The sequence below is a fragment of the Mytilus californianus genome, unplaced genomic scaffold, assembly GCF_021869535.1.
Source record: "Mytilus californianus isolate M0D057914Y unplaced genomic scaffold, xbMytCali1.0.p SCAF_2, whole genome shotgun sequence".
Classification (NCBI taxonomy): Eukaryota; Metazoa; Mollusca; class Bivalvia; order Mytilida; family Mytilidae; genus Mytilus; species Mytilus californianus.
The window spans coordinates 136,409,764-136,421,949 of NW_026262668.1; the positions used below are offsets into that span (position 1 = coordinate 136,409,764).

The 12,186-nt window shown below is 31.9% G+C and overlaps 1 protein-coding gene across 1 annotated transcript in view; it reads left to right on the forward strand.

The window, feature by feature from the left end:
* Positions 1-12,186, forward strand: part of LOC127727833 (CD109 antigen-like) — an 82,861-nt gene that overhangs the window by 59,335 nt on the left and 11,340 nt on the right. Inside the window, exons 21-27 of the mRNA XM_052234948.1 lie at positions 889-1,027; positions 1,978-2,154; positions 5,589-5,670; positions 6,409-6,565; positions 7,439-7,528; positions 8,912-9,101; positions 11,012-11,232. Coding sequence (XP_052090908.1) covers positions 889-1,027; positions 1,978-2,154; positions 5,589-5,670; positions 6,409-6,565; positions 7,439-7,528; positions 8,912-9,101; positions 11,012-11,232 — 1,056 coding nt within the window. The remainder of the gene's footprint in view (positions 1-888; positions 1,028-1,977; positions 2,155-5,588; positions 5,671-6,408; positions 6,566-7,438; positions 7,529-8,911; positions 9,102-11,011; positions 11,233-12,186) is intronic.

The following is a 12,186-nucleotide window of genomic DNA, read 5'->3' on the forward strand; positions in this document are numbered from 1 at the left end:
AGTTTAGATGAATTCACAGAATATACAGTAGTTACAAAATAATGTAATGCATATTGCACACAACAAAGAACAGCAATGACATATCATTCAATTGTTTGACAAAATTAATAATTAATTTGACATAACACAGAGATGCAGTGTCAGGAAATAAAGGCACTTACATTTAACATAAAGAAGAAATGACAGGACGTAAAGACAAAGCGACAAATCACATAAAATATTTACACTATACGACAGTTACGGCGTTCCATACATTTGGCCTGAAAAGACACCTGAGCTTAACTTTCCCAATGTCATCGTCATCTGAAATATACTTGTTTTTAAAAGAAAGAAAACATTAGGAGAAATGATGTATGAAAGGTCTTCTACAAACAATCCTCATTTGGTACTGATCAAACGTCAACATTTTGGTTCTGCTCAATCTATGAATACTCTTCTGTGAATTAACATTGCGACATGTTTGTTAATTTTAAAAGATTGATAATTTGTAGAGACAGACGACCATTGTTACATATTGACCGTATGATAAACATGATGGCATTCGAAAACCAATGTGAAATCATATTTTGTATTTTTTTGTTATAAATGGCCATTTCAAACATGTCTAAGCAGGGAGGACATCTGCAATGAAGTTTTATGGAGGATGGTCGCTGTAGGCATTCTGTGACTCTGCTTTGTCAATTCACTCAATACTATTATTTGAAACTACATAGTGATATGTTTAGAATCTTAACAGGATTGATGAGCTGGAGGCCGTCCCTACATCTAAATAAAATTCAGAAGGATATGTAGTTTTAACATTAGTGTGTAAACATAATAGATATAACTCGTAAGAATCAAAGGTACAGTTGTTACTTTGTTTAAACATACCCTTTTCCTTTATTTTAGCCAGAGGGTATAAAACAGAATTACAATATACCTATACCCATAGATTTAAGTAATGAGAGATACTATTCGACAGGAGTGGACGTGACATTCCCTCCAAACGTTATCAATGATTCTCAGTTTATCAAGGTATCCGTAATAGGTAAGAAAATAGAAGCAGATGCGTATTACGTTAAAAGATCTCTTTGGAGACAGACGTTAAAATGTAGTTTTTAGTTGTAGAAGGGTTTAACAGAAGACATGGACAGAAAGCTCTAGCATGGGTATTGAGGTATATACGATGCATTAGATTTGAGAACATTTTGATCGAACGGACCAAATAGACGACTTCTCAGCAATGCTTTTTTTTTTTACAGTTGAACAGGATGGCAAATGTGAACATATTTCTATACATAAGTCCGCATGTGAGGTCATATAGACACATCCAGAAGTACACAACCGTTTACATCTCTATGATGTTTAAAAACGTGACTTAAAATATTCAAACACAACAATATAATAATCAAATAAGTTCTGTTCGGCAGCTTTAAAAGAGACATTTCAAGTTTTGAGTCATTGATTAACAACTCCTTTACTGTTTTTCACAATGTTTCATGATACAAAAGAACAGACCTTTTAATATTTACTTTGAAATATGAGTTTTTACGGATTTCACGCTTTGTATTGTAGTTTGATTAAGGAATCTCCTACGTTGAATTAAATTTTGAAATGTCTAAAACATGGGTGTTTGTTTGGGAATCAGACATAAAATTTGTTACCATTTTACTCAACGATGCTTGAAAATAAAGAGCACAACCCGCGAATAATCAAGCAGGTTGTAAACGCATCCAATAACGTTCTCCATCAAGTTGTTATTTGTTTTTTGATTAATATAGAAGCCAAATTGTGAAATAGCGTTATTATTAATATATAAAAATATTTTATAGAAATAACTAGGACGCAAGTCAGAATAATTCTTTAAAAGTCGCCATAGAGTTTTTTCACACGTTGTTTGCTTATGGGTAACCAATTAATTAATTGTACTGATAATTTAACTTTCTTGCTTTTTACGCAAAAAAAATTTATGTTTCACCAAACAAAAATGTTTTACAGGTGACATTATTGGAAAAACGTTATCTGGAATAGAAGATTTACTGCAGATGTCATACGGATGTGGCGAACAAAACCTTGTCAGATTTGTACCAAATGTGTTTATATCAGCATACCTGAATGTAACCGGGCGACTGACTGATGATATCGTTGCTAAAATAGACAAATTCCTTACAGCAGGTAAAACGATATCAGTTCAATAATTATAAATAAGAAGATATGGTATGAGTGCCAATGAGACAACTCTCCATCCTAGTCACAATGTATAAAAAGTAAACAATTATAGGTCAAAGTGTGGCCTTCAACACTGAGCATTGGCTCACATCGAACAGCTAGCTATAAAGGGCCCAAAAATTACTAGTGTAAAACACTTCAAACAGGAAAACTAACGCTATATCTATATAAAAAACGAGAAACGAGAAACACCTACGGACCACACCAACAAACGACAACCACTGAACAACGTGCTCCTTATTTAGGATTTAAAAATGCGGGTTTAAACGTTTAAACAGGCCTTCACTCTAATCTGAGACAGTAGTGTAACATTACAACATAAAAAGACACTATAAATTATCAATTGAAATGGCTTAACTCGATCAAAAAGACATTTAAACAATAACAAGTAAACATACACTAAACGAATAAGTTTGATCTATGACACTGTATAGTTGTCAAAATCAAATTGTACAATAATGGTGCTGAATATATCTTGGTCTAGTGAATTGTCATGTACGTATAATGTACGAAATCGAAAATGTCTTCTGTGTAGAAAACAAAACTGACGAGTCCGATATAGTGTGGAGCCTAATAACCAGATACATTTTCAACCATGATCCAAACAGAACACTGGAGCAGGAACATCTCAATATGTCCGGATTACTTAAATGAACCTCTTGTAGCACCATCAATATATCTTCTTATTCTACGATCTATTGAACTATCACATAATTTTCACCTGTTAAGAGTTCAACCCTTGTTTTTTATAAGGGTTTCGTGTTACTTTTGCTTCACCTTTTAGTGTTTATTTTGATTTATTTTTATATGTGTGTTGTTTCCACCGATATATTCTTACGATCCTTTATTATGAAAACCCGATGTCACATTTCAAACTTTCACATTCAGTCACGTTTTGGGATTTATATGTAACAGTGGTTTATAAATTTGGTGATGTTGAAGGTCTAGACAATTTTCTATTGCATGCTGCGTTATCACATGATATAACTCTTCGACGTATTCAATCATATGTAACATAGGGAGTAGATCGTGCAGATCATTCAGTGCTCATGAGTTTTCCAAAGATGTTTGGCAAAGTTCATGTTTTTCATTCTTTAGTTTTCTTTGAAATGTTTTGTTAGCTTTGTACTGTCCTTAGTTATCTTCTCCTTATTGTTTATGTAACGTTTGTAAACTCTATACTTTACGAAATTACGACAACACACATAATATGTCGTACGAGGAAAGATAGACCAGATGTTTTAGTGTTCTTCCTTATTCAATACAATTTTATATCAAATTCTTTTAGTTACAAATTGGTTTCATGTTTTTTTTGGTTCTTTTTTACTTTTATTGCTCTTTAAAATTTAATGTTTGTTTGAAATTATTGCATTTAGTTTCCGACGAGGCAATACTTTTCTAAATACGGTGCATCATATTAACATAAAGGTCTAGCAATTTTGTACAAATTTAGATGCTTTAGAAAAAAGTAAATATTTGTTTTTTTTTAAACAGTTTTAAACTTTAATTCTTGTCGACCTTAAGCAGTTGTAACCACACTATGTAAACGGTGCCCTATATTAAATGTGCCTTCGCGTTCTCGATGTACTGTGACTTCCATTTTGCAACACCAAATAACCACAGTACATACAGTTTGATATGGTTATTATGTTTTCTATATTGATTCCTCATTATTTAATAGCATGATGTATTACAGATGTACATAAACATATTGATACAATTTACAGCTCTTTTCATAATGCTAGCAAGACAAAGGTTTGTTTGGCTTGCTTGCTTTGTTTGTATAAATGTTTGCTCAACCATTGTAATTAAGCTCGACATCTACAAACAATATAAGTAGGCGGAGTTAAACCTGTGTATAGGTAAATTTGATTATTTGATAATGTCCAATCAAATTTAAATATAATGTATATATGTTTAAATCCGCCTTTTTATGTTTTTTTCAGATGTCAATCTTAATTACAATGCTTGAGCAAACATTGCTACAAACAAAGCAAGCAAGCCAAACAAACCTTTGTCTTGCTAGCATTATGAAATGAGCTGTAAAAGTATTTGGGTGTATTGTCCGAACGTTCGCTGGTGTTCCACGATTTTTGACAATTTAGAAAATATTGTTACAAATGCCAAATCATGAATAAAACCCCTATTCAAAATCATTTATCTTTGATATCAAACAAGTATGGTTTTTACTATTGTTGTATACTTTTATATGGAATGGATGTACATATTTGGTTTAGTTTGTATAATCTGTAAGATGGTACAGTGCCTTCACGTTTTAGTGTACTACGAATTTGTGTTGTAGTAACATATTACAACCTCAGCTAGCAATTTTCTATCATAGGATGATCATATTGCTGTTATTTTAAATATACAATATCCCACAAACTTTGTATGAAACTATATATAGCTATTACTAGATGTTGATATTGTCGATATTGTGTGTCCTTTGACATATAGTAGTCATACTGTAAACTCAGAAATTATTGCTAGGTTTCTATTACTGCGAATAATTCGATTATCGCAATAATAAGAACTCGCATTCTGATATCTGATGCATATATCTGTATACATATTTTCCTGAAATCGCAATAATTAATCTCGAATTTTTGTCCATTCTTTAAACATTGCAATAATTAAGGCACGCAATAATTTCTGAATTTACATTATATTCTTGTAAATTGTCAGTCATTCTCTGACAAAATATCCTCAACTCCATTTAAGCACACATGGCTGTATTGGTTTTGGATGTGTACAGTATTTTGTAAACTACTTTTCGAACTTTTGTACCAGGCTGCAGACTAATCCAATATCGTGGACAGCTTTTGGTCAGTCATCCAAAGTCTCATTCATTTGACACAAACTGTGTGGACTTCACTTATCACTATAAAGGCATATATAGAATATCTCAAGTTGAAACTGCTTATCTCTTTAAGCTCTCTTACGAATACGACATTCGCTTGTCTTCGAAACCAAACAGATCAGCACCGTCGAAAATTGATATAGAGGTCATGTTCAGTTTTTACTGTCCACACAAATCTTGAAGCTTTTCAGTCTATCATTCACGGCAAATATTTCAAGCCTCTGCGGAAGTAATCCTGGTTTCATTTCATTACTCTGATACAGCTGATTTGCTTGTAAGGTAGTATTTCCTAAATACGCCCATAGTATTTATTATTTTTATGTAAATCTGCAACTAATGCATACAAAATTCATTCTGTAATACATCATACTATTAAAAATAGAAGAATCAATATAGAAAAAAAAATAAACATGCACAACTAAATGTACTGTTGCTATTTGGTGTTGCAAAATGGAAGTCACAGTACACCACTTACATAATGTGGTAGCTATCGATAATACTATATATATTTTCGTTACAGGATATCAACGTCAACTATCATATGCTCGACATGATGGATCCTTTAGTGCATTTGGTCACTCTGATAGACAAGGTTCTACATGGTAACTTCTAGGATCAATTTTACGAATAAAAAAAGAAAACGATTTTTAGATAAATGATATAGCGTAGATTGTTTGAATGTTTCAACGTATTATCTATACAAATTCACTATGTATTTAAACAAATTAACTAACAAAGACAAGTGTTTTGGTCATAACTCTCCTTTGAACATGTCACATTTCGATCTTTTCATTGATGTTGATACAGATGTACGATTCCAAACTAAATCCAATGACAAATCTGATGATTTCAACTATCCAATTGTCAGCTTCCTTTTTCGTAGCAGTAAAGTGCTCTCTGCTCTATCGTTTTGGGATTTACAAATCTTAATAAAGACGTAACGTGCGTGCAGGTTCACACTATACAGACTTCACCAACAGGGGTGTGCTGCTGACATATAAATGCTCAAAAAAAGTTATGAATAAGAATGACTGAAAGCGATATTTTATTAGTTTTTCGGTCACCATCACGAATTGGTTCACCGAAGCAATTTTTCTGTGTCTCCACTCTGCAATGGCTTGTTTTCGCAGTCTTAAATCTTCAGTTAGCAGAATAGTCGTGTGATATTTTAGATGTGTTTGGATTCAAATGACGGTTGATGCATGCATGGATGTTAAGGAATGCCTCCGATCTTGCTCTGATTTCATCAGATTTTTTCTTTTTAACCTATTTTTATTTTATTGATGGATTCACGAAATTTTAAAAATGGTTAGCTACTGTTGCCTCTAATTTACTTTAAGGTTGACCTCTTTTGTGTTAAAATCATTTGCACAAGCGGCAGAATCTACTTACATTGATCCAGATGTGATTAGGAAAGCAACATATTTTCTTCTAAGGAGGCAAAGGTCTTCCGGGGAATTCAAAGAGTACGGCACGGTGTACAGTAAAGCATTACAGGTATGAATAAAGGCAACAGTAGTATACCACTGTTCAATAGTCAAAATTCGAATAAGAAAAAAAAAAAATCCGGGTAACAAACTAAAACCGAGGGAAACACATCAACTTTAAGAGGAACTCATCATTCGCTATAAAGAAATGTTTCTTACATGAAGTGAAAATTGTGTGTTTAGCAAAAAGATAAAATCTGAATGCTTTTATTGCAGTAATGCTTTATATTTTATATATTGAGTTTCTAAACATAATATATTTTGGAAAACAAAGTTGATAATGTAGACAAATAAATATTAGCAACAGAAATAATTGTACATTAAATTCACTTAATAAATCTGATAAAATCGATATCAGTTGATATGGCAGCAGTACTTTGAATTTTGATATATATTGTTTCTATACAGAAAATGCTTTTACGAGTTTCTGAAAATTATTTCTGAAATGAATTTATTATGGTTATACATTTCGTCCATAGTTGAAGTATTCAATTCCAAGATCTTGATAGACAACGTTTGCTTGATGTACATATACATGTTTTGATACCCTACATGTTAGAAGTGGTAGGTCAAAAAAGAAATATGCTCTTTCATCTCTCTTTCTAGTGTGTGTTTGAACATTTGATCCAGCTTGAAAATAGATATCTATACATTCCTCGTTTTCATTTACACTGATTCTTCTTAAAAATAGTACGACTGTACCAAATTAGCAATACAAAAAAAGAAAGAGAAGAGACAACCAATGTGACCAAAGAAAACATTTCAAACACCATACAAAAAATACAAAACAGAGCAACACGAAGCAAAGTAAAATATTGAAAAAGAATCGCTACATAAGAAGTATGTTTCACTCATTCCATTTGACCATTATTATTATATACAGGGCGGATCAGCATCAAGCTCTGCGAGTTTAACAGCATATGTCATTATTGCATTCGAAGAGGGAAAAAGTCAAAATCAGATACCTAGTCATGTGAGTTATTTGAATTTGTATCATGACTGTGTTGTTTGTTTTCCACTATTGTCTCCCTTTAACTTGAGAAAGACATTTAACGAATACTTTATACCCAAATATTTGTTAACTTTCGTTACAAAAACAAGAAACGAGTTTTAAAATAATAAAATCATGTGTTAGAAAAGAAAATCCAATAAAACACAAAAAAAAAAGTTAATAAGTTATGCATCCTACATTATTAAAATATAGACAAAAATCAGCAAGCCTTACAATATGGAATAAAACAGTAAAAAAAGCTAAGGTGTGTCGTTTCATTTTTCTATCTTTTTCAAGGATTAACAAATTCACCCAAAAATACGGCTTAAAACCTCAGTACATCAGTTCGTATTCATATAATTCATCATCGGCGCTCAAAAGTTGGAAAGTCAAATTACTAACGAAGCTTAACCAAGAGTTCCAAATGGGGAAGTTGAAATCATCCCTTCGTAAATTTTACGGACGCCATCACGAGTTGGTTGACGGTTACGGAATAACCGTTTCACAGATGATATCGGATATGTTCCTTATGTCGTAACTACAATACCCTCCCTTTTCACGAATATGACTTACCGAATTAGACTATTTACCGGATTTGTAATAACATAAGCAACACGACGGGTGCCACATGTGGAGCAGGATCTGCTTACCCTTCCGGAGCACCTGAGATCACCCCCAGTTTTTGGTGGAGTTCGTGTTGCTTAGTTTTTGGTTTTCTATGTTGTGTCATCTGTACTATTATTTGTCTGTTAGTCTTTTTATTTTTGGCCATGGCGTTGTCAGTTTGTTTTCGATCTATGAGTTTGACTGTCCCTCTTGTCTCTTTCGTCCCTCTTTTAAGAGTAATGAAAACCAAACAATTTTCCCCAAATTTCCAAATCTGGCAAATCTGTCCACGCCTCCTTAGTATTTCGAATTATTTAAATGATATTTTATCTTTATTCTTGATTTTTAAAAAAATGTTGATGTGAACATTCTATTTTAACTTTTAGTTGATACAGATAGGATATATATAAGTAAAATATTTGTAGGTTACGAAGCATAATTACATAGAAGAAGTTAGTTTAGAAAAATAAAAAAATGTTTCTTCATGCCAGTTAGATATCTATCGTAGAGCATGTAATAACGTTTCGTTTATACCATATTGTAATGTAAACAAATAATTTAATAAATGCATATTGATCTATTTTTCTGAAGAAAAAAAAATGTCAACAGATATTTCATAAATTTGAAAGAGCTTTACGTAGTCACACTAGAGGTATAAATAAGAAAAGAAAAATTAATTGTAATACTTGTCAGACTAGCCCAACTATATATCAATCGTTTTATAACTTGTCTACTTTATTTTCTCTTTTTAAATTTCAGATGGTGAATGAAGTAAATTCATCTATACGCAGGGGAACTCTTCATATTACGAAGTCTTTAGAGCAACACCAAAATGTTTCTTCAAGTTATCTATACGAATTGATTATATGTACATACGCTTTAACCTTAACCAAAACACCTTTGTCAGATGCACTGCTAAAGCAAATTGAAATCATGGCTAATACAACGAGTAAGCATCGAATAGAAACCTTTTAACGAAGCTTAATGATATTATTTACAAAACAAAGTTATTCAGTGTAAAATATGATTGATTTTGGAACATTTTATATACACTAAATACATTTGAAAAGGATGTCTTTTATTACGTTTGTTGTATTGGTTGACATAAGGGTATAATACTCATTAAAGAGTAATATGTAGGTGCTTTGTTCATATTTCTGGTTTAACTTTAATTGGGAACACACAGACAGAAAAGTAATTTGCTTAAGAAACATTTGTACAATTCATCGCCAAAGTAATTATAGAATTGTAAAATAATCAATGAAGAAAAGTTTAATATTGAGAGGACGGTATTTTCAACGAATAACTGTCCATTATCAGTGATTTTAGTAGAATAAGATAAATAATATGAAATGTATTTATTATTGCTGCGCTCGGTTTGTGTAACTGTTAAATAAGTTAAATAATACGAGAAGCTAAGTAACCGAAATGAATTGAGACAAAGGTATATACCAACGAATGAAATGAAAATGAGAGAGAAATTAGAATTCAGAAGTCCAACAAAAAAAAATTAATAAACTAAGGAAAAAAACGTTAACTTAGAGAATGACGTGCACTCCAACAGACGCGACCGACTGCATCGACAGGGTAAGTGTCTTCTGCTGTACATGCATCGCCCGCCATGCCAATCTATCCTGAGCTTAAATGTCCCTATCGAAAACAGGACACATACGGTAAGCATATACAGTTCCTGTTTAAGTAGTGGCACCCGTGGTGTTACTCAATATAAGTATGAAAAGTTGATAATTTTTTATTTCGTGCGTCCAAAGCTCTTTTCTCGATTTACCTTCACCATGAACGCTGAAACTTAATCATTTGAAAAGCATATATGTGTTAGACCAAAACACCTGAATAGCTACAAGTCACATTCGGCTTCAATCTCTGCTAAGAGGGGGTATTGTTTTTACTACAAGTAGAACACATTCGTTGTCATATGTGACACATATATAAAATAACAATCAACCAAATGATGACGGCGTCCATTAAACTTTCAAAAGGATGACGGATAAAAGATGTGCATCTTTACACATGTTTTGTCCTTTTGATTCGAAAATAAAAAAAAAACAAATAAAAACTAAAGAATATGTATCAAATAAAATGATCCAGATTTTACCAAGACCTTGCATAATTGGCATGTCAGATATGAGTGTAAATATTTAAAAATTATGTCGAACATACTTGCATTTGGACTTCAAACCCTCTAGCTTATAATGCAAAGCTTCGAATGCAAAAACTACCGAATGAGTCTTATTTTGACATCATGTCATAAATATTTATAAAAGATATTTAGCTAAAAGAAATTGTGTATGTATTCAATGTGTATGAAATAAGTTTTTTGCAAGGCATGGCTCATAGGTTAGTTTGCAAATCTCTTTATGTAAATTACCGTTTTATATTATGTTGTTTTTGTAGTTTTTTAATGGCGTACCCTAGTTCTGTGAAAAATTCAGACATCAAGATCTCAATGCAACGTTTTCCAACAGGATAAATACTTGATGTTATATTTATGAACTACAAATATAAACTTCGTTAATCATGATGCATTTTTCAGATGACTAGATGCATGTATATAACATCTTTATTTAAATTGAAATTCCACTTAACGAGCTTTAATTTGCTTTTTAGATATTGATTACACAATAAGTTTATTGATTTAAGTATAAAACCAATTACTACGATGTGAATAAAATTTCGAATTTCACTTTGAAATTGAAAAGGTTTGAATTTATAATTAACCAATTAACCCATTTTCAAAAATGAAACCGTATATTTTGCCATTCTGTAGCCTCTCATCTATGAATTTCGATCAAGAAAGACTAGTCAAGGTTAACATAAGAACCTGTTTTCTTTACTCCATAGGTGGCGACAAATTCTGGCAGTTATCTGATATGGAAGCAGCATCAATACAACCATACAGTCACTGGAAACCACCTCACACTCAAGTCAGAGCATTAGATATTGAAATAACATCATATGTATTATTAATATATAATTTAAAAAACGACACTGCAAATGGAATGAAAGTAGTGAGATGGTTAAACAAGCAGCGAAATCCATTTGGCGGGTTCATTTCTACACAGGTAAACATAAAATAAAACTGGTATTAAAATGAGAACTGTAATTGAACGCAACCGCAGAGTATTTAACCTGGTTACATAAAGATCATGCTTTCCCACGTTCTACTATTGGTGACTGTACTTAACCTGGTTATTTAATTCATGCTGACCAACATTCTACTACTGTTAGCTGTACAAGAAAATAATTCTAGAAAAACACTTAACTAAATTATATGTGTTTAGAACACAATAATGATAAACGTTCCAGTATGTTACCTTATGAAATAACTTTCACAGTTACTAAAAGACTGCAGAAAATTCAATGTTCAGATATCGAAATTATGTCTTAGAACACTACACTATCGACTGCTGTATCTATAAGATAGCAGTGTTTAAAACAAGATCTTGCATAATTTCAAAAGCAATGCATTGTGTAAAATTCCGGTTCATCTACAACTGTAAATACATGAACCGGCATAAAATTCTACTAAACAAGACCTTCTGTTGAGGTTAAATGTCCCCTAGGGTATCTTTCCCAACTCCCTTATAATCTTAAAATAGTAAAAGAGGCTTTTTTAATGATATCTGAATGATAACTTGAAAATATCTTTAGAAAACAAACATTAGCATTTATTTAAATAATTGGGTTATTTCCATTGTACAGAGGACAGTGTACAGTACAAATTTGAAGAAATTTCAAAAATCGAAATAAAAATATAGAGATATCTTCTGAACGTATATTTACTACACTTACGTTTAATTCTTTTTTTTAACTGATCGGTATTAAGAAAGGGGGACAATTTTAGGACATAATTAAACACCCCAGAAGTTTAAGTTCCTGGCTAGATGTTCCTTTGATCTAAGACTGCAAAAATATGCCAACAATTTAAGCATCGCCAACATGAACACCAGTTAAATTTTCACACAGTACTCGAAGCACATTGTTATAACTCAAGTGATGTTGTTTTACACGTGTTA